The 24,622-nt window shown below is 50.4% G+C and overlaps 11 protein-coding genes across 11 annotated transcripts; 6 read left to right on the top strand and 5 right to left on the bottom strand.

Annotated features, from left to right (window-relative positions):
• Positions 1 to 130: 130 nt before the first annotated feature.
• On the bottom strand, positions 131 to 4,098 carry MGYG_05774 (hypothetical protein; the record flags this gene model as incomplete). Its single annotated transcript, XM_003173138.1, has 4 exons — positions 131 to 323; positions 382 to 3,360; positions 3,417 to 3,565; positions 3,628 to 4,098. The coding sequence occupies 4 exons, from the start codon at positions 4,096 to 4,098 to the stop codon at positions 131 to 133; spliced, it is 3,792 nt and encodes a 1,263-aa protein (XP_003173186.1).
• A 445-nt stretch (positions 4,099 to 4,543) lies between these two features.
• On the top strand, positions 4,544 to 6,097 carry MGYG_05773 (ubiquitin carboxyl-terminal hydrolase; the record flags this gene model as incomplete). Its single annotated transcript, XM_003173137.1, has 6 exons — positions 4,544 to 4,648; positions 4,718 to 4,812; positions 4,891 to 4,990; positions 5,070 to 5,251; positions 5,318 to 5,490; positions 5,562 to 6,097. The coding sequence occupies 6 exons, from the start codon at positions 4,544 to 4,546 to the stop codon at positions 6,095 to 6,097; spliced, it is 1,191 nt and encodes a 396-aa protein (XP_003173185.1).
• Positions 6,098 to 6,368: 271 nt separating this feature from the next.
• MGYG_05772 (RING-14 protein) lies at positions 6,369 to 7,918 on the top strand (the record flags this gene model as incomplete). The annotated part of the gene is made up of 3 exons (XM_003173136.1): positions 6,369 to 6,612; positions 6,719 to 7,696; positions 7,782 to 7,918. The coding sequence occupies 3 exons, from the start codon at positions 6,369 to 6,371 to the stop codon at positions 7,916 to 7,918; spliced, it is 1,359 nt and encodes a 452-aa protein (XP_003173184.1).
• Positions 7,919 to 9,486: 1,568 nt separating this feature from the next.
• MGYG_05771 (F-box domain-containing protein) lies at positions 9,487 to 11,457 on the top strand (the record flags this gene model as incomplete). Its single annotated transcript, XM_003173135.1, has 4 exons — positions 9,487 to 9,902; positions 9,963 to 10,116; positions 10,175 to 11,217; positions 11,283 to 11,457. The coding sequence occupies 4 exons, from the start codon at positions 9,487 to 9,489 to the stop codon at positions 11,455 to 11,457; spliced, it is 1,788 nt and encodes a 595-aa protein (XP_003173183.1).
• Positions 11,458 to 11,826: 369 nt separating this feature from the next.
• Positions 11,827 to 12,979, bottom strand: MGYG_05770 (hypothetical protein; the record flags this gene model as incomplete). Its single annotated transcript, XM_003173134.1, has 2 exons — positions 11,827 to 12,662; positions 12,727 to 12,979. The coding sequence occupies 2 exons, from the start codon at positions 12,977 to 12,979 to the stop codon at positions 11,827 to 11,829; spliced, it is 1,089 nt and encodes a 362-aa protein (XP_003173182.1).
• Positions 12,980 to 13,883: 904 nt separating this feature from the next.
• Positions 13,884 to 15,590, top strand: MGYG_05769 (hypothetical protein; the record flags this gene model as incomplete). The annotated part of the gene is made up of 2 exons (XM_003173133.1): positions 13,884 to 13,993; positions 14,081 to 15,590. The coding sequence occupies 2 exons, from the start codon at positions 13,884 to 13,886 to the stop codon at positions 15,588 to 15,590; spliced, it is 1,620 nt and encodes a 539-aa protein (XP_003173181.1).
• A 1,203-nt stretch (positions 15,591 to 16,793) lies between these two features.
• MGYG_05768 (hypothetical protein) lies at positions 16,794 to 18,937 on the bottom strand (the record flags this gene model as incomplete). The annotated part of the gene is made up of 4 exons (XM_003173132.1): positions 16,794 to 17,247; positions 17,310 to 18,720; positions 18,808 to 18,831; positions 18,904 to 18,937. 4 exons carry the CDS (start codon positions 18,935 to 18,937, stop codon positions 16,794 to 16,796), a joined length of 1,923 nt encoding a protein of 640 aa, XP_003173180.1.
• Positions 18,938 to 19,557: 620 nt separating this feature from the next.
• On the top strand, positions 19,558 to 21,133 carry MGYG_05767 (cysteine protease atg4; the record flags this gene model as incomplete). Its single annotated transcript, XM_003173131.1, has 3 exons — positions 19,558 to 20,197; positions 20,266 to 20,662; positions 20,755 to 21,133. The coding sequence occupies 3 exons, from the start codon at positions 19,558 to 19,560 to the stop codon at positions 21,131 to 21,133; spliced, it is 1,416 nt and encodes a 471-aa protein (XP_003173179.1).
• A 304-nt stretch (positions 21,134 to 21,437) lies between these two features.
• Positions 21,438 to 21,981, bottom strand: MGYG_05766 (histone H2B; the record flags this gene model as incomplete). The annotated part of the gene is made up of 3 exons (XM_003173130.1): positions 21,438 to 21,616; positions 21,674 to 21,745; positions 21,810 to 21,981. 3 exons carry the CDS (start codon positions 21,979 to 21,981, stop codon positions 21,438 to 21,440), a joined length of 423 nt encoding a protein of 140 aa, XP_003173178.1.
• A 540-nt stretch (positions 21,982 to 22,521) lies between these two features.
• On the top strand, positions 22,522 to 23,047 carry MGYG_05765 (histone H2A; the record flags this gene model as incomplete). Its single annotated transcript, XM_003173129.1, has 3 exons — positions 22,522 to 22,574; positions 22,637 to 22,725; positions 22,782 to 23,047. The coding sequence occupies 3 exons, from the start codon at positions 22,522 to 22,524 to the stop codon at positions 23,045 to 23,047; spliced, it is 408 nt and encodes a 135-aa protein (XP_003173177.1).
• A 307-nt stretch (positions 23,048 to 23,354) lies between these two features.
• MGYG_05764 (LYR family protein) lies at positions 23,355 to 23,940 on the bottom strand (the record flags this gene model as incomplete). Its single annotated transcript, XM_003173128.1, has 5 exons — positions 23,355 to 23,392; positions 23,460 to 23,501; positions 23,560 to 23,638; positions 23,725 to 23,857; positions 23,921 to 23,940. 5 exons carry the CDS (start codon positions 23,938 to 23,940, stop codon positions 23,355 to 23,357), a joined length of 312 nt encoding a protein of 103 aa, XP_003173176.1.
• Between the last annotated feature and the right edge of the window lie 682 nt (positions 23,941 to 24,622).

The following is a 24,622-nucleotide window of genomic DNA, read 5'->3' as shown; positions in this document are numbered from 1 at the left end:
TATAATGTGATAGCAAAAAGAGCCCTCCATTGGTGGCAGCAAAAAAATTATGAATACCGCTTACATTAATTATCCATTTATTTTTCGCATTTCCATGCAAATTCATGATGTTATAGATAAGAGGGTATGTTTAAAAGAAACCTCGTCGGCTCCCTTTATCGGTTTGTGTTGAGAAGGAACAGTAGCGGTCCTTGATGGCCACAACTTCATACGTTCCCTCATCTGATGCTTTGATAGTCTTCGTGTGCTCATGAGAAATATCATTCTTAGTGTCGAGGATAACTCGCTTCCTGCCTTTACCATCATTGGAACTGCGGGTATAACTAGGAAATATCTGTTAATACATGAATGTTCAGTATTGAGAGTTGAGAGTTAACTTACGTGAACTCAAAAGGAGGAGTTCCCCAGAATTCAAACATGATCTCCGCTTCACCACCTTCGGGAATGTCCACAACGGATACTCCGCCACGACTTATTCTAACGCTGGGCATTTGATGTATTACCTTGGTGATATTCTTATGAACTCGGCACCTTCCACTAGCTCCATCACTGACTGATGTGATTTTGAATTCACCAGGCATTTCCGCAATACGCCGGAAGGTAGTGGCCTGGCTCTTCGCCTTTCTCGCCACACCATCAAATGTGTAGTAGATTTCAAACGGTGCATGGCCGGAGAGAGAGAAAGAAATTCTCTCACCAACACAGTAATCCTCTCTTGATTCAAGAGGTATGATGGTTGGTACGTCAGAGATAGAAACTCTGACGGATGAACCATCAAATTCAGTCGCCCTCTGGCAGCCACGAGCGTCCCGGACTTTGCGTATGCTTATGACATGTTGTCCAAGGTCCAGGTATTGGCGAGGGACGGGAAGTGCATATCGGTTTGAATTGATGTTGGGTATAGAAAGGAGCTCCGGCTTAGCGCTTGAATGGTGCTTGACAGCAAGTTCCAGTGTGAATGGAGGCACTCCTTCCAGTATGATCGGGATTGTCTCGTCTTCCTGCTCTTCCTCCTTGCAGAATCCGTAGACCTTGCTAGGAGACTCAAACCGAGCTGATGGGCGCGGATTCACCTTCTGAGTAACAATAACTGGATCCTTTACTTTCTTCTCAGGGCTATAGAGGTTATCGCCAATCTCCAGGAACTTGTAAGTGTAGTTTCCAGCTACGGTAGTTCGCATTGGTATCGAGGCAGAGTTAAGGGCGGCAGTGAGGCTCCTCATACGGGAGGTTGGGTTCGAATTCCCGGCCTTGTAGCTTTCTTCGTATCGGACTGTGTAAGGGCGGTTGCCGCCAAATTTCAGCTCCAAGGAGTTCACGTCACCTTCACATACTTCATCCTTTGCGATAGTAGTCTGGGTTCCCAGCTTAACACCATCAACCTCGGTAATTTTAGGACGGGAAATCCAGGAAACTTCGAAAACATGCGCCTTTTGATCAACTGATCCAGGGCAAGTTGCATCTGACAGTCCAATTATTTCATATTGTCCTTGATCTGTTACTCGAAGGACACTGTTCGCATTCCAAAAGGTTTTCTCCACGGGGCTAGCGGAGGGAGTGAGCTTGTTCTGGTACTTCACTTTCCATGGAGCTTCACCCTCTAGCCTCAAAGGAAGATCCACAGCCTTACCCTCCAAAGCAAGGACGTTTCGTTTCTGATCTATCTGTCCGAACGCCACGCGCGGTCTCTTTGGTCTGGCTTCGATTCGAATCTCCTCCTTTAAGGCTCTCTTGCAGTTCGATCTGTCTCTAACGCTGGTGAGACCAACGGTGTAAACGCCGCCATTAACGAGGTCTGCAGTGGAAAGAGACGCAACATCGGTGTCACTCTTCAGTTCATGCTTTTTCCTTCTTCCGTTGTGTACGACCTCGTAATTCAAAATCCATGGCGGCTCGCCCACAAACATCACATCCATCGAAACAGGTTCGCCGAAGCAGGCTTTGCGGCTTGTGAGAGGTCCGACAAATTGCGCAGAGGCGGGAGGCTTCACATCCTGTTCTAGAGCTGGTACACTATCTTTCAGCGATCTAGCCTCATAAATGCGATCAGATATATCCAGGAATCTATATTTGTAGTGTCCTTCCTCTGCAGGCTTTAAGTCAAGCTGTCCGTGCAGGCCGTTGATGGTGTGTACTCTAGTTTGCACGCCCTTGGAGTGTTCAATAGAATACCTGACCCTGAACGGCGGTGTTCCGATCAAATCAAGGTATACGAGAAGACCCACGGAGTTGTTGGCGCAAGTATCATAAATCTTTTCGTGGCGAATAGCTAGCTGTGGCTCAGCTGGGTTGTGTAGATAGCAGGACGAGGGCTCAAAGACTTCGCCGCGACAGTATGGGCTAGAAATACCAGTAATACTGTACCAACCAGAAGCTTTGATTCTAGGCTTGTTGTTGGCGTTTTTGAATTCATATTCATGAACTGATGTAGGTGGTTTTTTATCGGCATCCTCCCCAGATTCAGAAAAGGAGTAACTGAGAGTGAAGGGGAAATCCTTATTCTGACCATATCCAGTATCATGGAAATGAACAGGCAGGTCAATTGACTCTCCCTTTGCGATTTGAAGATACGTTTGGGTATCACAGCCGGCCAGGGAGACGCGAGGCAGTTCGTGAACGAAAAATCGTTGAGATTGTGGGTGGTGCTGAGACCAGAGACTCTCGTCGATATCTGGGTTTTGAGTATAATTGACAACGTTCCCACAGCCGTCATGGACTTCCTCAATGGCATAAGTCCATTCACCAAATGCGGTTAGAGATTCGTTAAGGGGAACCTCTACTTTCTGCTGGCGAGCCCATTTAAACTTAGCTAGCATTGGATTGATTGGCGTCTCTTCCGATTCTGGTAGCTTCTGGTGAATTTCCGGTTGAATACTCTGGAAAGAGATTCCCTGATCTATGGGGGTGACTGTTCGACTGTATTTTATCTTGAACGGCGGGGTTCCGTGCAATGACATAGTAAGATCCGATAGCTCGCCTCTGCATTTGTGGGCTCCGCGAGTCAGCATCGAAGCTTTCGGGCAGGCGACAACGAGGGTATCCATAGAACGATGATGAACAGCAAGCTTGGACTCATCCACCACTTTTTTGATCTGATAAACACCAGTTTTGCGCACAGGGTAGAGAAGGTCCAACCATTCTCGCTGCTCCGATCGAGGATGATTTTGACTGGCCTGACGCCTAAGAGTTTTGGCCTGTTTTTCAGGGATAACGATGGTTTCATTTGCACCCGTTTCGAGATCAAAGCGCAGAATTTCTATGAGGATGGGATTGGTCTGGTTAACTCGGATAGGGAGGTTGACAGATGAATGCGCGTGACCGAGGCATAGTGGGACCTTATCCGGGTTCAGGATGGCAGAACTAGATAGGTAATTCAGCAACTGAATGTAAAGCGAGAGCATCACAGAGGTACGTACCCTTCCGGCAGGATATGGACGATATGTTTACCCAGGATCAAGGATGAGTTGTGTAGGATGTCATAAGGCTTAACTCGCTGCCCAGAGATAGAAAGCTCTCTGTCATAGGCCATTTTGAACAGAGAGACCAACCAGGCTTCCATCGGTAGCTGTTTTGTCGTACTTCGTCAGTACACGGTATCCCAATTGCTGCTATGTTCATCTGACGTACCGGGATCTTAAACATCAAGAACACATTAATCACCACATGAACCAGAAAGATGGCCAGTGTAGTTGAAAATGCCCATTCTAACCATGGAATCCGCAGAATAGGCAGGCCAAAAAGATATGTAGCATCTATTAACAGCCATTTCAAAAACAGCCAGGTCGCATCCCCCTCATCCGTCGACACCCAATATTCGTAAAACCGCCATGCATTCAACGCAGCATAAAATGCAACAACATAAAGCCTCTGTGCAGGCGCATCGACAATGTGAAACGGTATCAAAGGCCGATTTTGAGGTGGAGTGGCGTTGGCAGGCCTCACAACAGCTCTGGCGCTGGCGAAGTTGATCTTGCTTCCCCGGCCAAAAGGTATGGGCGTGACGTTTTGGCCATGGTAGCCGGTGGAGGTTCGAGGAGTCCGGGGGTTGGAGCGAGGTGTTCGAGGGAAGGCCGAACGTAGTTGGGGAGTGTCACTCATTGCATTATGGTCTCTGCAGGGCCCCCTTTGATTATCGTGTTTCGTTCGCTGGTGAGGCCGGTCAGAGGTCGAGACGCGTGCCAGGTACCATCCAGGCGGCCGTCAGAGGGTATTCTACCGCCGGTTCCAGTACAAGTTCCGCCGCTGTATCTCCTCCAGGGGATTTCCAAGGCAGTGCACAGTGTTAATGAGTGTCGTAGATGGCGTATAACCCGTCAGACCTTCGTGTTCGTCTTTGTCGCTTGAAGCTGTTTTTTGATGTTGATAATCGTTTTTTATTTTTATGCAGCACCGATTGGGTTTAGCGCGGTCACGGGCCAAAGTTTCTTCCGACCAAGCAAAGAAGACGAGGACGACGAGAGCAGACAAAGTAGCTGGCAGATGAGAGTCGAGGAAGAGGAAGAAGATAGTTACTATAGGAGAAGAGCGAGAAAAAGGCAGGGGAATGGCTGGTAGTCAGAAGAACACCACCGCGGAGGAGTGGTTCATGCCCCTGACCAGCCAGGAGAAGGACAGCTGGAACGGCTTCTGCGAGATCGAGAATGAGCCAGTACGTGTCTACGCGATGATGATAGATTATCCTACATAGAAGGGAAGAGAGTAGCTGACTGAGCGGCAGGCAATCTTCAACGCGATGCTAGAGGACTTTGGCGTCAAGGGGGTCAAGGTGCAGGAAGTAGTGTCGCTGGACGAGGAGATGCTGGCCTTTTTGCCGTATGTTTATACCCCTGGGCTACCTAGTAATCTAGTGGCTAGTTACTATGCAGAATAACTGCTGATACACGGACATAGGAGACCCATCTACGGTCTGATCTTTCTCTTCCGTTGGAGAGAAGACGACCAGTGCAAGCAAGAGCAGAGCTGTCCTGAATCGCTCTGGTTCGCCAATCAGGTAAATCGATACACATATTTCGTACCTCGTACATGTGCCATGCAATAAATGACTATAAAACTAATGAGGTACCCTGTAGACGGTGGAAAACGCATGTGCCACTGTTGCATTGCTCAATATCATCAACAACATCAAAGGCATCGAGATGGGAGAGCAACTGAAGTCGTTCCGGAAATTCACCCAAGACTTCAGTCCTGCCATGCGCGGCTATACGATTGGCAACTTTGAATTCGTCAAGCAAGTACACAACTCGTTCGCCAGGTAAGGTTTCCGTTAGGCATAACAGAAGTACCAGCTCGTCTGCTGACGGGTACATACTCCATACAGGAAAATGGACATTCTCAACACAGACCTGCTGCTTAAGAATCAGCAGGGGAGGAAGGCTAAGGGTAACCAAGAGCCAGACAAGTCCGAAGCAGGCTTCCATTTTATTGCATTTGTCAAGGCCAAGGGGAGGGTATGGAAGTTCGACGGCCTAGAACGGCAACCCCAGAGTCTCGGTAGGTCATCTGTCACATCCAACCCCCCAGGCCTCTTTGCCTCCCAAGCATTTATGCCTAACAGCGACCAGGAGAATGCGTCGAAGGAGACTGGCTTGGGCTGGCGACGAAAGAAATTCAGACGAGGATGGCAGACTATGAAGAAGAAGAAATCGAATTTTCCATCCTCAGCCTGTCCAAAGACCCGATGACTGTATACCTGGCCGACCTGGCATCCAATGTCAAGGCTCTCCAGCATATAAATAGCCGTTTATCCGAGCTCGGAGAAAACTGTGACGAGGCAGACCAGGAGAACGCCACGCTAGACGGTCCAGACGCGCAGTACGGGCTGACCCTGGACATACTCGAGCTCGCATTGGTGCCCAGCGAGCTAGCGGAGGCAACCGAGAACGGCAGCAAGGCACACGACCTCAACTCGCTTGCGCGCCAGCGCCAGGCCCTGGTCGAGCAGCAACGTCTCCTCCGCACACAGATAAAGGACGAGCAGCGCAGCAGGCAGATGGAGCTTGATTACGCCCGCAGCCGCCGCCACGACTACAACGCTGCCGTTCATTGCTGGACTCGCCTTCTCGCGCGCAAGCGGAAGTTCGAAGAGCTGATTATCTAAGAGCTTACCTAATAATTTCTTAGGTAACATTGAGTAGTAAGTCATAACAAGGGTCAGCTGACCAAGTCCGTGCATTTCGCCCCTTTTTTTGCTTTTTACTTTTTTGTATTTTTTTTTCCTTGTGATATCAAAGAGAAGCAGTAGAGGTTATTAACTTCATAGTTTCCAGCAGATAAAAAAAAAGGCGAAGAAATATAAAGGCCTGGAGATAGCCAGACGAGACTGAAAAGGAGAAGACACCCGATGAGCTTGTTGACAAAGCGCTGTCAGGATGAAATTCGGCCACAATTACGTGAGCACCCTCGAGAATGAGGGCTTCCCTTCGCAGTGGGTGAGGTCGGCTATCTCGTACCGCCAGCTGAAGAAGTGCATCAAGCGGGTGCAGAGTGAGCTGCTATCACTAGGCCTCAGTCCTGATGTGCTCAACCGCTTCTGGCTCGCAGAGGACGCACGCCTGACTGATGGCGAGGGAGATGGTGGGCTGGCCCGTGTGGGATTTGCATATTCGCTCAGGGGTATGTACAGACATCTCGACCAAGCGCTACCCTGGCTTCGAACATGGGCGATCGCTCCCTCTCTTTTTTATGTGCCAGACAAGTTTGTACTTATACAGAACAACAGAATGTAAATCTTCCTCGTCTCTGCGCCCCGTTCTGACGTTCGCCATGGGCCCGGACGATAAGCCGCCCCGCGAACTGCTTAGATATCCAGCCATCGCGCACACGGACAGCAGCAGTATCAGGTCCAACAGCACGAGTAGCAGCACGAGCAGCAGCGGCGGAAACAATCCCTGCCCAGGTGAATCCGACAGCTCCTGCACCACGAAAACTGACGCGGACGGGCCCTATCAGTCAATCGAGATCCCCCTCTCCTCCGACTCAGAGTTCTTCCGCCTGCTCAAAGCTGGCCTCTCCAACCTCGAAGATCTGCAGGCGCACGAAAAAAAGGACCTTGACAATCAGGTCGCCCTGCTGCGCCAAAGTATCGTCGAGGTCACAAGCCCGACGACGACCACTAAGAAGACTGACCAGGCCGCCATCTACGCCTGGCGCGAGGTCTTTCGCATCTACATGGAGATGCAGGTCTTCTTCTCTACAGGGGAAGCAGACTGCGGCGAGCGGTCGTCAGAGGTTGCCCGCCAGCGTCTCGAAGCCTTCCAGACGCAACTGGTCAAGGAGCAGCACGCCAAGAAGCTTGGACGCAGCGGCCGGCGCGCCCTTGAGATGTTTATGCATATCAACCTCACGGTGCTGCAGAATCTCAAGTTCCAGGAGATCAACGGCATGGCGCTCAGCAAGATCCTGAAGAAGTTTGACAAGCAAACAGCGCTCCACGCCCGATCCGCATTTACCAGGACGGGGCCCCTTTCTGTCAACAGCCTATCAAGGACCGTCTGTCAGGCAATCTCCGAGCAGATATTAGTAGTTGTGCCTCAGCTGGACGACTACCTATGTCCAGTCTGTTTCACCATCTCTTTCAAGCCGGTCAGGCTGAAATGCGCGCACGTCTTCTGCATCCGCTGTCTGGTTGTCATGCAACGCGCGCAACAGAATCACTGTCCCATGTGCCGAGCCGAGGTCGTCATGGAGGCAACGAGCAGTAGGTTTTCACCTTTGCCTTTGTACATTCTTAGCATATATGTTGTCGTCTTAAGATATAGAGTAACCCTAACAACGTCATGTAGAAAACCTCGATCAAAAGCTGTTGACCTTCTTGCAGTCATCCTTCCCCAAGGAAACCAAGGCCAAGCAGAGGGAGAACGAGCGAGCCGCGATGGTAGACATCTACGGCGAGCCTACCGAGGTATGCAACATGATGTAACGCAGCCCAGCAGCTCACTGTTTCCCGTTTCAATATGCCATCTACCCCTGACGATAGCCATGCTCTCGTCGTCCCTGCAGGAAGGTACTATATCCGGCCTACTTATACTTACATATGGAGCGCCGCGTATACGTACGGGGGAACATCCGCATGCCCACAACACTTTATATTTACCTAAGTATACGGAGTATGTATGCAGCCGATATCACGGCGGATGTGAAGGATGGACATCCGGGTCGGCAAGCCATCTCGGTTACGCTCATCGGCCCTATTTCGGTGACTCCGTTGGTCCACTATTGGGCTAACTCACAGATCTCATTATGTCTGTCATCATCGAGCTTCCCCAAAGTCCTTCAGGCGAAGCGTCCGCCAGGTTCCACCAAAAGTTTGACACGGTGCCAAGGATGGACTATTTATGCATAAGACGACTACGCCAGCGCCAACTTGATACCAAAACACACCCTGTTCAGGAAATATCTTATTTGCTGGACATATATACCAAGTCGACAAGCAAATTCTCAACTCTCCTCCCTAATCCTGACAGGAAATTAAGAAAAAGAGCGGTGGAAAAAAGGGGGTTCGTCTCTCGCGCCCTTCAGCGACCCTTCGGCCAGATAATTCAGCGTCTCCGGCCGCATCCACTAATTTTTGTTTTCTGTCCTTGGGCTGAGCTGATACTGACCCTGGAAGCTAATATAAGGCGCCTTCGACCGAGAGGCAAAAATAAAAAGTCCCTTCATCCATAATCTCTGTCCCTAGAGCAGCTCCATGGAGCCAGGGTGACCCCAGCAGCTTCGAACGGAAGACTCCTTTTCGCTGGGAACGAAAAGAAGTCTCTGCGCCTGCTTCTTCTTTTTCTTCTGCCTTACGGAGTACTACTTCTCCCTCCCTCCCGTCCGTCTTCCCCGGGCCGCTGGGATGGGACGCGCAGCAAATGGGTCCTCCGCAACGCAACTGGCATCATCCTCGCCGGCCAGGGGTATGCTGCAACTCGTCGCCAGACCCCAGCTCGCCATGGGCGCACTACCGTTGTGATATGGCGACAATGCCGGCAGGCGAGAACACTACGCCCACTTTTTGTGTATATTTAGATCACATAGTTATTAGAGCGACTATAAGTAATGCCTAGTTAATTTAATAGCACGGCTACTATTGCCTAAGATACACGAATAGCAGCGTCCATCAGCCCGTATTTTCCTCAGGCCTTACCTTGGACACGGAGTCATGCGCCAACGCTCCGTGAAGCCACGGCCAGGGATGTAGGTACTTCGACTAAACCTGGTCGCAGCAGCTTGCTGGTCCTTTTACATAGTTACTTGTGCTCTCCCATGCATGCTGAAGTAAGAAGACAGCGGGGTGAGCATTTCCATTTATCTCCATCCATCTATGAAGCTGTTGCTGGTGGACGAAGCAACATAAATAAGGAGGCTCTTCGTCCCATTTTCAATAACACTTCCGACACTTACAACCCATCTACCATCTCCCATCTTTATCTACCACCCAAGAAGAGGAAGAAGAAGAAGAAGAATTCTATCAGTCTAGCTACAAGCTGAGGATAGTCAGTGACCATGCCCGGTGTCCTGCTCAGCCAGTTCCCAGATGAGATCCTGCATAGCATCCTCACCTACACGCCGCCGTCCGCCGCCATCGCCCTCGAACAGACCTCCAAGCGCTTCTCACACATCACCAATGCTCCCTTGCTATGGGCCGGCTACTGCAAAGCCTCGTTTCGTTTCTGGGATAAGCGTCATGATATCGCCGACAAGTTTTCCAAGCCTGCAAAGAGTGTGGATTGGAAACAATTGTACAAGCTGAGGCATCAGGTCGACCGATCGACGACGGAAATACTGGACGGCATCCTCGCCAGCCAGACGGGACGCATAGAGAAGATTCATCGCATTGTCAGCTTTGGCTACGATGCTAAGGATACGCTCGTCAGACATGCTGATGCTCCTCAGGATCTTGAAGATTACTTGGCCAGGAGGTATGTCTGTATAAGCAAACCCGTGCATAATGAGTATCAAGACTAACGAACGGCATATAGATACTACAGCAATGCTATACTCGGATGTCTGCACCGAACTCTGGCAATCCCCACATGGAACAAGCTCAGAAACGGCGAGGATGTGTCTCTCGAGTACGCTCTAGGAGCTTTTGACATGTTCATCCTCGACTCTGGCACCGGAGACTTTGACGACGTAAGTCTATCACCATACAGCTATACAATACTTCTAGGGGACAAACTAACAGGAATAGATTTCGCGGAGCTTGAACAATATAGTCGGACGGATGAAACGCCAGTACCCTAATATCCTCGAATACACACCTCGAGAACGAGCCATAATGACGGCAGAATACCTTCGAGAAAACAACCTCACAGGGATCGAGTCCGGCAGGGAATTCTATAACATCGAGCACAACTTCCTAGGCGCAGCCCTCACCAGCGAACGACACAACTCCCTGCCTCTGATATCAGCAGCCATATACTGCTATGTTGCCCAGAGACTCGGCCTCGATGCCCATCCCTGTGGCTTCCCCTTCCATGTTCATGTTATCATCCGCCCGGAGCCCAACCATGATCTTGCTGGCAACCGGCTGCCAGACGGGGAAGAAGGTGACTTCATGTACATGGATCCCTTCCGCTCGACAAGTGAGACTCCCCTCTCCGAGCTGCAGAGCCAGTTGAACTTCCTCGGCGCTCTCACTTTGTCGCAGTCAACATTCCTCCGCGAGTCATTCACTGCCGAGATCGTGCTTCGATGCGGCAAGAACATCCTCAACTCCGTCCTGCAGACGCCGCACTTCCGCCAATCTTCTCTCGACATTGTTAATGTCAAGTATGCCGCTCTTTGGGCATCCATGCTCTTTGCCAAATACGCAAACCCAGATAGGCAGAACATCCCCCAGGGACCCGAACGCCGACGAGCCGAACACTTGCCTCTTCGCCGTCATCTGCCGTCTCTAATGGAGCACTTTGCTACCGATTTCCCTGCAGACGTCTATCTGATCGAGCAGTATCTCATCCCGCTGTTCCAGAGCCTTCCTGAATACGACCATCTGCGCGAGAGTGTCAGTGTAATGAAGGCCAGTGACGAGATACCAAAGCAGGTTCGACAAAGGAGCTCGGTCAACGGCAATGTCAAGTACAAAGTTGGACAACTCTTCCGGCACAAGCGGTACGAGTACATCGGCCTAATCACTGGCTGGGACCCTGAGTGCGGCGCGGGAGAACAATGGATGGAGCGTATGGGAGTTGACCGTCTCCATGCCGGACGCCATCAGTCTTTCTACCATGTCTTGTAAGTTCTTCATCTCTCTTTCCTAAAAATTGAAGACTCTTGATGCAAATGCTAACATCTCACAGGGTCGAAGATAAAAGCGTACGCTATGTCGCGGAAGAGAACATCGAGATATGCGAGCTCGAGGCCTCTGAGGTGCCAGATGCCTTCTTCAACTTTGCCGGCAAATACTTCAAGCGTTGGGACATTGAAACCCGCCGCTTCGTGAGCAACATTAGCGACGAATACCCTGACGACTAGTCAACTCTCTATTGCAATCGGCTTTTTCAAAATCATGAAAAGAGAGACAAAAAAATAATAAAATGCACCAAATTGCAAAAAAAGAAAAAACAGTATCGAAACGAACCGCAACGAAGACACGACAGTTTATGATCTCTGCTTTAATTACCATTCGGTTATCCGGGATTCCTCCGTTTAATGGATTTGTTTGCTTGTTCTTCATTTTCGGAAATGGAACTGGGAACGAAAGGGGCGTTGATATATCTGCATACCATACCACACTCCCCCCTCTGTATATTTTTATTATCATGTTTCTCTTCTTTGCTTCTGGATCTTTCTCTTCTTTCATGCTTGCTCCTTATTTCGGGGTCTATAATGTTTTCTTTTGAACTATTCAACTCTACTTCCTAAACCAGTGAATATCACCCGCCGCTTAAACGCCGTGACTTCATCTTCGTCTAATGAGAATAATTTGCCTTGCTCCAGCTGGTTAAGGATGGGTGTATCCCACGTCTGCTGCAGCAGCTTTATCAAGTTCAGGACTTCCCCTTCAAACTCGAACGGAGGATGCTCATAGATGATTCTCTTCAACTGCTCGCCGTAGTCTTCCTCTACATCTTCGTCGTTGGTCGGGCAGAGAGACTGTCTGTGCTTATCTCTTGTCTCAACCCAGCTGTGGTCATCGTCTTTGTTGCCCCATGCAAACGCCTCGTCAATGACGGCTCGTCCTGTACGACCGTACAACAGTCCTTGCTCTATAGCAGCATGTAGCATAAAAAATACAGCAATGGTGCAGACATCATCACTGACAACCTCAGGCGCCGAGTCACAGAGCTCCATCAGCTCCGGCAGGATATCAAGCAGCGTGACAGACGCTTCCACGTTGAACTCGTACTCCTCCGTCTCTGTAACAGCCATATGGTCAAGGAATGTCCGTCGGTTGTCATCTACCTGTGATGCTGATATAGGCTGTAAATCTTCAAACGCCTGATCTAACCCCTCTGCTGTAGTAGTAGTATCTTGGAAGCTGTTTTCCTCGAGCCATCGTTTAGCCCTCTCACAGCTTTCCTTGCGCTGAGCAGCCAGGACTGAACGAGACGGTAGATAGGCCGTCCGCTTGAATCGTCTGAAGAAAAGATTTGAGAAGTTGAGCGTCTTTATCTTGAATTTGATGTCGTCTGAGAGCGTCTCTTCGGAGTTGTTCGCTTTGAATAGATGCAACGTAGCTAGTTACACCAACCGTCAGCATTATCCTGTTTTTTTATTTAAAGAAAAGGTAGATAGACTTACCTTCTGCTATCTCGAGCCATCTGTCACAGCCGTGGATGCCCTGCTGCTGCTCTGCGCCTTGTCTGTTCGCGATGCGCTCGTGCAGTATAGATGTTATGGTGGCGCAGACGATGTAGTCTAGTATCATCAGGTCCACGTCTCGTCTGGTCTCTTCGTCGCAAACATCCGCCTCGTTGCAGGCCGGCAAAGGCTCCCCCGCTCGCCTCCAGGCGTTCGCTTGCTTCATGATGCTGTTGTGTTGGAGAGATGTCATCGCTGGCGCTGTGGCTGGCCGGAAGCGTCGTTATTAGTTATATCAGGCTTGGTTAGTTGTTGCCCCTATTCACCTGCAGTTCCTCACTTCCTCACTTCTTCACCTCACCTCACGGCCGCAACACCCCCTTTAATACCGAGATATCCCCCTCCCACCAGCGATAACTGATGCCTCACCTCCATCCTTCCGGTATATTCAATAGTTATATGCACGAACCAATTGTTGGCTCCACGAAAAAAGGTTGAACGGCTAACCTGCAGCAGCGGGCCTCCAGCTTTCCCTCGGCGCCAATGGCATCGTCCTGCGCCCACACCACAGGCCATCATGAGCAGAGGCACTGTGACAAGCTGGAGGTTCAGTGCAGGCCAGGCCAGTTGCGAATTGCGTGCCTCGTGAGGTCTTCAGTGCTTTTTTCCGTGTCCCCTTTGCGATCTCTGCTTGATCAAACCGCTTCTAACATGTACGATTTGGCTAGTTACAGGTTTCTTTTTCCTATCCTCCCTACCTCCTTTTGCTTTTACGGAGCTTCCTCGACACTGACTGCTGCCACCTGCAGCTCGAATCGCCATCCTCCCTCTCCTACGGCGTCCCTTTGTGCTTCCTTTTTCCTTTCATCTGCCACTTGCGCCCATTCTTGACAGTGACGTTGGAGTCGCGACTAGTCACGTGATACTTTTCCCGCTCCCAAAACGCTTATCGTCGAAGGAAATTCTGAGAAATCAGAAAAAAAAATAGAAGCACACAGCAAGATAACCCGAACAATCCCACACGGAGCTCGATTCTGGAGGACGAGCATCATCTTGCGCGCTAGTGGCGGATGATATCACGATAAACCCCTCCGCCACGAAAAAGAGAAGAAGTGGTTGTACTTGTTTTGTTTTTTTTTCGATCCCCTTTACTGCTAATGGGTCAAGGTCAGTCCTCCCGCCAGGGTGCAGCAGATGAACCGCACGATGCTTTCGAGAGAGACTTTTACGCGATCTTAGGGGTGGAACGGGATGCCACAGCTGAAGAGTACGCATTTTCCTATTCCAGCTAGTCGTGAGCTTGTATTATCTGGTTTCCTTCCGGTGTGTTATGGCTGACCATCGCCTGGTCCAGGATCAAAAAAGCATACCGGCGAAAGGCACTTGAGCTACACCCGGATAAGAACTACGGAAATGTTGAGGAGGCCACAGAACTCTTTGCGGAGGTGCAGTCGGCGTATGAAATACTTTCAGATCCCCAGGAACGCGCCTGGTATGACTCGCATAAAGATGCGGGCGGCAGCGGTGATACGGGCGCGCAGGGGCCAGAAAACTCGCGATTTACGGCGGCCGCTGATGTCATGTCGCTAATCATGAAGTTCAACCCTCGCATGGAGTTTTCTGATGCGCCCACGGGCTTTTTTGGAGGACTCAATGATACCTTCAGCCGGCTGGCTAGTGAAGAGCTCGTAGCCTGCCGGTGGGGGGACCTAGAGCCCATCCACTACCCCTCTTTTGGCTGCAAAGACGATCCCCCTGATTCCATACGCAAATTCTACGCTGCCTGGAGCAGTTTCGCCACGAAAAAATCCTACGCGTGGAAGGATGTGTACAAGTACTCCGAGGCCCCTGACCGTCGTGTGCGACGGCTGATGGAGAAAGAAAACAAGCGTCTGCGCGAAGACGGTATCCGGGACTTCAACGATGCGGTCCGGTCACTGGTTGCCTTTGTGCGGAAGCGAGACCCTCGATACAAGGCTACGGTCCAGAGCGAAGCGGACCGTCAACGGATCCTCCGTGACTCCGCGGCTGCCCAGGCTGCCCGTTCCCGACAGGCTAACGAGGCTAAGCTACGGGAATTTACGCTCCCTGAGTGGGCTCAGACAGCGGAAGCTGAGGAGGAGGATTTTTTCCCCAGCGAATCCGAGTCTGAGCAGAACCACTTTGAGTGCGTGATATGTAACAAGAATTTCAAGAGCGAGAAGCAGTTTGAAGCCCATGAACGAAGCAAGAAGCACGTCAAGGCGCTTAAGCAACTGCAGCGTGAGATGAAACTCGAGGACAAGCACCTCAACCTGGACACAGTGGAGCCCGGGGAGATGGAGCCAATGTCTGATGCTGATGGGCATGAATATGAAGATGAGCTGACGGGGCCTCAAACCCCAGTATCAGAGCAGGAACTAGACGGGCCTGGACCTGCTGATGATTCAGACAGGAGTGTATCCCATGAACCACCAGAGGCTACCGCTGCCCAACCCGACCCACCAGGGGATGAAGGTACAGACAGACTAGAAAGCGATGAGATTGACGAAGAAGAAATCCGAAAACATGTCCTGGGGGGTAGCCAAGACACAGATTCTATAACAGATAAACTCACGTCCCTATCCACCGGCCAGGCAAAAGGCCAGGACGAGGAAGAAGAAGAAGACATCCTCCCAACCAAGAAGCCAGGCAAGGCCAAGCAGAAACGCGCCAAGAAGGCCGCTGCTGCCCAGGCGGCGGGAGCAGAGCAGTTTATCTGCGCTGTGTGCCGAGAATCTTTTACATCCAGGAGTAAGCTGTTCACTCATCTGAGAGAAGAAGGCCACGCTTCGGCTCCAGCGAGCCAGAAGCAGCAGCAAGCATCGAAGAAGAAGAGAAAGTGATCTCGCTTCTCTCATGACATGATTGACGTTTGATGACTCGACGTATATAACCATCTATCTAAACAGTGCGAATATAGTAGACTATTGACTGTGTCCTTCTTTCATCATATTTAAATTGTCTGGACTGGACTTTAAGCACGTAGATGTAGAAGTCTTGCATGAAATATTCTATTAGGCAATTACCTGGTTGTCGTGTCTAGATAATTGCAGGTAGAATGTTAACGCGTACGATTGATTGTCACGACGGCAACAACCCATGTTCAATATGATCGAATAACTATTTAAGCCATATTTCTTAAGTGTGTATAATGTATAAACGGCCGTGGCATGCATGTATTCCCTTGTAGATCGAGTATATGTGAGACTATCGCTCCGATGACGTGCGGTCACAGCACTTATTCCCAGCAAAAATGGCACCGGCATCCACCAAAACCACGAGTTACGTGAATATTCATGATCGGATACGTGTAGGCTAGTTGTTTAGATGGGGTAAGGCAGTTATCAACGTGTAATATACTCTGGTGTTGATGTTATTACAATTTTCATCGATTTTCACGAAAATTTGAATATATATTTCACAAATTGCTATTTTTATTTTTTGATAGAAAACATACACATTGATACAATTGAACATAACCACATCATTACCATAACCAGGTACCGACATGGCCTAAGTGGATAAATAGAATGAAACAAGTTGAAATACTCATATTCTACCATAAAAATAATGGTATTCGGTTGAAATGATAGATTTCATACATGTTATTGCCGTGGGTGTATATTGCATGCATTGAAGCCGTGATTGAGGGAGAAAGCACTACCTCATGTATATCCGACACTCAAAGTGCATCCGCATTGATCTACCTGATAGAAAGATAGAAAGATTCATACTACGTTAATAAAAGCAACGGTACTTGTGTTATATTAACAGTACCCATGATGGGCGCTTTATTATGCGTGTTGTTGGACATATGTTTTTGAGAACTAAGTTAAATACCACACCAGCCAGCCTCTAATATACCTGGGTTATTTTCAAATTTTTTATATCACCATGACGCCAAATTCCGATCAAATAAAGTAAACAATGAATGAATGATAATGCCCGTATTAAAAGTCACGTAAAGGTCATGCAGAAGAAAGTCATTATTAGAGACATGCCGATGTTGATGAGATAACGCGTGATGGACAAACAGCTGGGACCATCTACCCGAGTCCCGCCTTGGAAGTCTTGACGATGTGGATGACAGGCTGGAGGATGCCCTTGTTATCGGCAGCACCAAGAGACATGCCTGTATTCCAGCCCATCTTCTCCAACATGGCTCGACCACGGTTATCAGCTCCGATCTCTGGTGCCGACGCGCCGACGACGTCTCCGTCCATGTACGAGGCAGCGCGTGTTTCGCCGCGGGACTTGGTCGAGCGTAGACCAGATGGACCTGCACGGCGTTTCTCAGAGTATCGAGTGATTCGTCTGCGGGAGAAGAGGGCGTCGAGTTCGTGTACCTCGTCGGGGTAGAAGGTGGGCGTGCCGCGTGTTTTTGTGAGGATGGGGAAGCGGTCGTAGCCCTTGCCGCGGGAGATGGATTTGAGGGAGAGCGCGTTGGCCATTTCATGGACGACCTTACGGTCCTTTTTGGCCATGGGAGGGAGATGGAGGCTAAAAAGAGTAATTAGTATCATATCATAAAGGTGATAGAAAATAGAATGGGTGGAACGTACGACTGAGTGCGGGACATCATGAAAGAGCGGATTTCATCGCGAATGTCGTCGGCAGTCTGGCCTCGAGGACGAGACTTGCCAGGCTTGCCCAGTAGACCCTGAGCACGCAACTCCTCTCGCTCGAGCTTCCTCGCCTTCTTCTTGCGCCGGTCAGCCTCCCACGAGGCCTGGATGTTGGACTCGAGCTCGCTGTCGGACAGGTCGAAGCCGGGCATCTTGCCTCTTGTCTTTTTGCCCATGAGACTCGGCCGGTTGTAGTCCATGATGTCGAAAGCGCCGTAAGGGTCTTCATCGAACATGTCTGCGAGTCTAGAGGCCGAGATGGGTTCGCGTAGCTGTCCATTCTTCTTCTTGACATTCTTCTTGTTCTTCTTCTTCCCGCCGGATGCTGCTGGACCGGACCTGGCGAATCCATGGCTGGTGAAGAAGTCGATCTCGTCTGCGTCCATGTCGGGGATGTCGCCTGTGTCGAGAAGGTGGGCAAGCTGTTCGTCGGACATCCACTGCATATCAGAGTCAAAGTCTTCATCGTCGTCCTCTTCATCCTCTTCATCCTCTTCATCCTCTTCGTCTTCGTCTTCGTCCTCTTCATCGCCGGAGCTACCTTCTTCCTCAATGTCATCTGGACCAGACATGCCGGGAGTCTTGGGAGTGACGGCTTTATCTGGCATCTCATCACCAGACGAGCCATCGGAGCTGTCAGAGCTGTCGTCTCCAATGATGTTGGCAAGGTAGTCTGCCACGGCGTCTGAATCCGCAGACTCGTTACCAAACTCCAGCACCACCCTGCGAGAAGAATGTCTTCTGTATGTCGTGTCTCTGCCGTCGACTGCATCATGGCTGCGTTTTGGAGGTGTTTTTTGAGATGTAGTAATAGTAGGAGTAGCAGTGGTAGTAGCTGCTGCTACTGGGGGATCGTTGATGACTCTCGAGCGGTCCTGTCGTCTCCAGAGGGGTGTTCTGCCAGTAAAGACGACCTCATCTTCACCTGAATCAGAGGAATCGCAGTTGATGACTGGGTTTGGAAGCGTTGGCTTAACAGTCTTGTCTCCCTCTGTATCAATAACATAGAGCTCTTCTTCCTCGTCTTCATCCTTGCCAGCTTCAGCTTCAGCTTCAGCTACCTCGACATCGACCTCGACCTCAACATTGACTTTGACATCCACATCGACAACGTCAACGTCCACAACTTCAACATCAACTTCAACATCCTTATCTTTGGTATCCTTCTGGTCGAGGACGAGGTTATCAAGGTTCCTGAGGACTGAGGGATCGTCGGGCTCCTTCTGGCCTCCGCTGACGAACTGGACGGTCTGGTAGCGGAGCTGTCGACTGCTGCGCTCGAAGGAGTGGCGCTCGGTGTTGCGGGCTTCCTGGCTGAGGGTGAACTGATGCTCTTCTCTAGGCGTATCTACATCGGTAAACAACCTTTAGCATCTCTCTTCTCTTCACTGCATTCCGTATCCTGTATTATAACTTCTGGTGACTGCCTGCTCACCTCTTTCAAAGGCCCTTCCGGCACCTGCAGTGAGTCAAGTCAGTCAGTAAAGGAGCGCGTCTTTGACTGTCTCTTTCTCCTCTCCTTCTTGCTTACCTCTGCGGCCTCTCTGCCGCCGCCTTGCCGGCATCTTGTAGCTTATAGCAAACAGTTTCTTGTCTTCCTCTTCTTCTCCTTCTTCTCCTCTTGTTTTCTCACTGTCCTCTTCCTCTCAGAGTCTTGGAGGTGAAAAGGCAAAAGAAAAGAGAGAGAGACAAAAGAAGCAAACATCCCCACTTGCGGCTATTTTTGCTTATCGAGCCTTAGATGCTGGTGATGATGATGATGATGATGATGATGTCTTTCTGCTTGTTCACGCGGCCAGACAGGAACATCTCACTCTTTCTTTGCTATTATTGTAACTCTTCTTATTCTCTAGTCTTATTGCTCACTGTTTGGCATTCACGTTGATGGCAGTTTGCTTCTCCCGTTTGTCCCTGTTTAAAAGACAGCCCATGTCTCGCGGAAGTTGGCTGCTCAGTTGACTGACTGACTGGCTTGATGAGTGCCGGCCTTTGATTCTCTTCTAGAGGGTGCAGCCTCACAACTTATATCAACCACCGGGTCCCCTTGCAGGCTCTGCAGCTTATAACTTCTAGAGAGATCAGAAGAGAGTATACAGCCATTAAAGTGAGATATATTTTGACTATCTATATATATGCATGCAAGATGTATAACCGGAGTTATATACTGATGCGGCGCCTGTCGAAGATGAACAACGTCGACCTGGGCAACCAGTACAAGAAGATCATCCAGTTCTTCTGGGACCCAGAACCGAAGAACGATGACAGCGGACAGCCCATCTGGTGTCTGGGGTGCGAGTACCGGCAGCCAGAGGACGACACTCTCTCGCAGTCGCAGTCGCAGTCGCAGGCATCTATCTTGACTGAGCGAGCGGGAGAGCCGGTGGACATCACCAACAGAGCAGACACATCCAAGCCTACAGCTACATCTACAACTACATCTACAACTGCAGTTACAGAGGGACGAACATCGACAGACAGACCACCGACACCCGGCTCAGCTATATCCTCGTTTGTCAACCTGGCATCACCAATATCACCGTCAGCAGCAGGCACAGGCACAGAGAGCAGTAGTACGCCAGAATGGCCGCCGCAGTTCCTAGACGACTTCGAGTCTAGGCTGTGGATAACGTATAGATCCCAGTTCCCGCCCATACCCAAGATGCCCAAGACGGGCAGCAGTGACTCGTCCATGCCGCTGGGGGTGCGTCTACGCAGCCAGCTCATCGATACCCAGGGCTTCACTTCAGACACCGGCTGGGGATGCATGATCCGGTCCGGCCAGGCCCTGCTCGCCAACACCCTCCTCTTCCTCAGACTCGGACGTGGTATGTCTCTGTCTCTTTCTTTCTTTCTTTCTTTTCTTTGCAGATAAATATATTGATTAATGGTGTAGACTGGCGGCGAGGGAGCAAAATACAGGAAGAGAGCGAGCTGGTGTCACTGTTTGCCGACCACCCGCGAGCTCCCTTCTCCATTCACCGGTTTGTGCAACACGGAGCCACTGCATGCGGCAAATGTCCTGGAGAGTGGTTTGGCCCCTCGGCAGCAGCACAGTGCATCCAGGCGCTGGTCAAGAGCAACCCGCAGGCCGGGCTGAGGGTGTATGTTACCAATGACGGATCAGACATCTACGAGCGGCAGTTTAGGGAGGTTGCCTGCGACGAGAGCGGCAGCATCAAGCCTACCCTGATCCTGCTGGGTGTGAGACTGGGCATCGACCGGGTCACTCCCATCTACTGGGACTCTCTCAAGGCCCTCCTCCACTACCCCCAATCAGTCGGCATCGCCGGGTATGTCTATCTTTTCCACTTCCTTTCTATTTCCTTTCCTACTTTATATATATATATATATATGTATAGGGGGGATATGCTAACGAGAGCAGAGGCCGGCCGTCGTCGTCCCACTACTTTATCGCGACGCAGGGAGACAGTTTCTTCTATCTGGACCCTCACCAGACGCGTCCCTGCCTGGCTCCCCGCAGTGAACCCACCGAGGACGAGGAGAGCCATCCTTACAGCCCCGAGGAGCTATCTACGTACCACACGCGTCGGCTGAGGAGACTGCACGTCCGGGAGATGGATCCGAGCATGCTCATCGGCCTTTTGGTGCGTGACGAGGGCGACTGGGAGGACCTGAAGAGCCGGGTCAAAGAGGGCAAGGCGAGAGGCAGGATCATCCACGTCTTTGACCGTGATCCCAACGTGAGGGAGACTGAGCGAGAGGGAGCCGAAGAGGAAGTTGAATCATTCGACGAGATATAGCCATCACTTTTACTACCATGAATACTGTAACCGCCTTCTACTTCATCTACGAAATAAGGAGTGAAAAGATGGACAGGCAATGATGACATTAACATGGCACTATCAATCATCAAGGCACCTTCAGAGAGATGAGAACCTCGACATTAAGAAATAGAAAACGACCATCCGATCCCATGAGTAAAAGTAACAGGAGTAAAAGTAACAGTTGGTAATAAAAAAGCAAGAACAGAGCCCACGAAACACCCATCCCACCTCAACCATGACATAAAGAGGAAAGAAAAGAGAGAAGAGTCAAAAGAGGCGTTTATCGGGCAGAGGAAGAGTACTTGGTGACGGCCTTGGTGCCCTCAGAGACGGCGTGCTTGGCCAGTTCACCGGGCAGGATGAGGCGGACGGAGGTCTGAATCTCTCTGGTGGAGATGGTGGACTTCTTGTTGTAAGCGGCGAGCTTGGAGGCTTCAGTGGCAACGCGCTCGAAGATGTCTAATACCAATTAGCAGTGATCATTAAAACCATGAGCAAAGTAGGAGTGTGCCTTACCGTTGACGAAGGAGTTGAGGGTGGACATGGCGCGCTTGGAGATACCGGTGTCAGGGTGGACTTGCTTGAGCACTACACAAAACATGTCAGTCAGACGCGTCAAAGTAAGATACAGAAAAAAGAGGTAGAGACGCACCCTTGAAGATGTAGGAAGAGTAGGTCTCCTTTCTGGCCTTGGTGCGCTTCTTCTTGTCGCCAGAGCCAGCGGCAGCAGTCTTCTTGCCGGCCTCCTTCTTCTCAGCAGGTGCCTTGCCAGCCGGGGCCTTGCCGGCGGTCGAGGGCTTCTTCTCAGCAGCCTTGGGAGCCATTATGAAGTATGAGTTGAAAGTGGAAGAGTAAGAGTGGAAGAGTAGAAAGAGAAGAAGAGTATGAGAGCAGAGTAATAAGTGCTGGTGGACGTGGTCGTTGTAGTTGTAGATGCGAAGAAGGAGAGAGAGCGAAAGGCGACGGGCGACGAGCTTTATAAAGAGGTGGGAAGCGGCCGCGGCGTGATCCTTTTTTGCGTGATCGAGCGAGAATTTCAGTACGCGTAAGGCCCCCGTATGATCTGTATGATTAAGTTGGTGTTCTGCGGTGGAGAAGTAGGGCTGACTAAGGCGACGCGGCGTAACTTACGGTATGCGTATTATTGATCTGGAGGGGCGAAAAAAAGTGATCTTGCGCGCTCGTTTTGTTCTTATAAAGAGCGACTTCTCCCTCCGTCTCTCGCTGCCAGCTCTTCCTCTTCCTCTTCTCCATCACCAAACAGCAAACACTCCAGCTACTACTACAAGTCTCTCAGCCGACTCTTGCTCTTCAGCTTCTGCTCCTTTTACTCTCCCACTTTCAACCCTTACTCTACCATCAAAATGACTGGCGGCAAGTCTGGCGGAAAGGCCTCTGGCACCAAGACCTCTCAGTCGTACGTCTTCTACTCCTACTTCTACTCTTTTAATAATATGACCTTCTCTAACATTTAAGCAGTCGCTCTTCCAAGGCCGGCCTCGCGTTCCCAGTTGGTCGTGTCCACCGTCTCCTCCGCAAGGGCAACTACGCTCAGCGTGTCGGTGCTGGTAAGCCAACTCAATGACATAAACACACTCATAAAAGTATGTACTAACTTCAACAGTCGCCCCCGTCTACCTCGCTGCCGTGCTTGAGTACCTCGCTGCCGAAGTGCTCGAGCTTGCCGGCAACGCTGCCCGCGACAACAAGAAGACCCGTATCATCCCTCGCCATCTCGAGCTTGCCATCCGCAACGACGAGGAACTCAACAAGCTTCTCGGCCACGTTATCATCGCCCAGGGTGGTGTCATGCCCTACATCCACCCCAACCTCCTGCCAAAGAACACCCCCAAGGTCTCCAGCACCAAGGGCGGCTCCCAGGAGATGTAAACGCGCTACTGTCTTTTCCTTTTTCCTTTTCTACTACTACTTCTTCCACTTTATATGTTACAGGCGCATGGTTCCGTTCGGGGTGGGATAGGATGGTCTCTACGTGGTTACTTTACCCTTTTAACCTTTTACTGCTACTACTGATAGTGCAATGACGATGGTGTATATTAATACATTCATGATTGTCTCTTCCATTTATCTCTCTCTCTCTCTCTCTCTTATATTCTTTACATTGCAGTAAAAGACGTAGATATATTTATGATGTAGATGTACAGTGGAAAAGAGATGTAAAAGCGAAAGAATTGTATTAGTTCTCGACCTTGGCTAGATGCTGTGGTTGTGGCTCTGCTCAAGTTAGTATTGACACTGCCGACCCTGAATATAGAGATATAAAAGAGAGACGTAGACATACCGTTCAAGATGGGAACAGGCAGGTTTCTCTCCCACTTGGATCCTGCAAAGAAGTCAGTATAGAACAGCAAGAGTAACAGTAACAACAGAGTAAGACTCACCTCCTGGTGCTGTTGGCGCCCGGTAAGGGTCGGGATGCTTCCACTTCTCCAGCAGTTTCTCCGTTTCTTGCAGCAGGACCTACACCCGGTCAGCATTCCCTCACTCCCCGGATATACTCCATATATATAACACCACAACCAGGAAGGGGTAAAGGGGAGGCGTACCCTCTGCTCGTGAGGATTCCGGACATTCTTGTTGGCCTCGAAGAGCGAGCGGATGTAGACTGCCTGGCCGCGCCAGAGGTTGCGATGGACGGCCCAGTCAAGCGACAGTTTCAGCGCGCGTTTGTACAGAACTCTACCCTCAACAGTTAGCATCTCTTCTTCTCCTTCGTCAGCGGTAGTGCCAATGGCAACTTACAAGGCTGGATGGCGAGCCATGGCTGCAGGTATAATGTTCAATGGCTTGCTTCTCTCTCGCTCTCTCTCTGCGTCTTCAAGCCTTTCGTGCTTTTTTTGGTGGTGAGGTTGACTTCTGGCAGTCGCGGGATCATGGATATTCCGGTTTCGTCCGCAGCCCGACCTCACCCCAAAACATAAAACATCAAAAGCAAGACAAGAAAAATTACTTCGCCTTTACCTCTGCCTCTGCCTCCCTCTCTATATCTCTATCCCCCTCTAACCTCTATATCTACTCTCCTTGCTCTGAGTAATACTATAATTCCACCATGGCTTCGAGGAGAATATCACAGCTGTCCGGTGCTGTCTTGCGCCAGACGCCTGCTCTTGTCCGGCCGCAGAGCTGTCGCTGCTTCTCGTCACTGCGGACGGCTTCAACCCGACAGACACCGCTCGTCTCCTCGTCTCTCTCCCGTCTGGACTCACTGAAGTCGCAGTAAGTTGGTTCCGCTGCCTCCTACAGCTTCAATTCGCTGACCGCGGCCGGTAGATATGTCATGCCCCGATCAATTGGACAGATACGCACTTACGGTAGATAACCTTCCGTCACCTATACTATACTATATACACACATACAAAAGAAGACAGAGTTGACTCACTGGTAACCTTAGCCGATGCAATTGTCAAGAGATGCACACAGATGGCCGAGTCCATCTCAGAGGGT

Source organism: Nannizzia gypsea, genomic scaffold, assembly GCF_000150975.2.
Source record: "Nannizzia gypsea CBS 118893 supercont1.4 genomic scaffold, whole genome shotgun sequence".
Taxonomy (NCBI): Eukaryota; Fungi; Ascomycota; class Eurotiomycetes; order Onygenales; family Arthrodermataceae; genus Nannizzia; species Nannizzia gypsea.
This window is presented reverse-complemented; position numbering and strand designations above follow the sequence as displayed.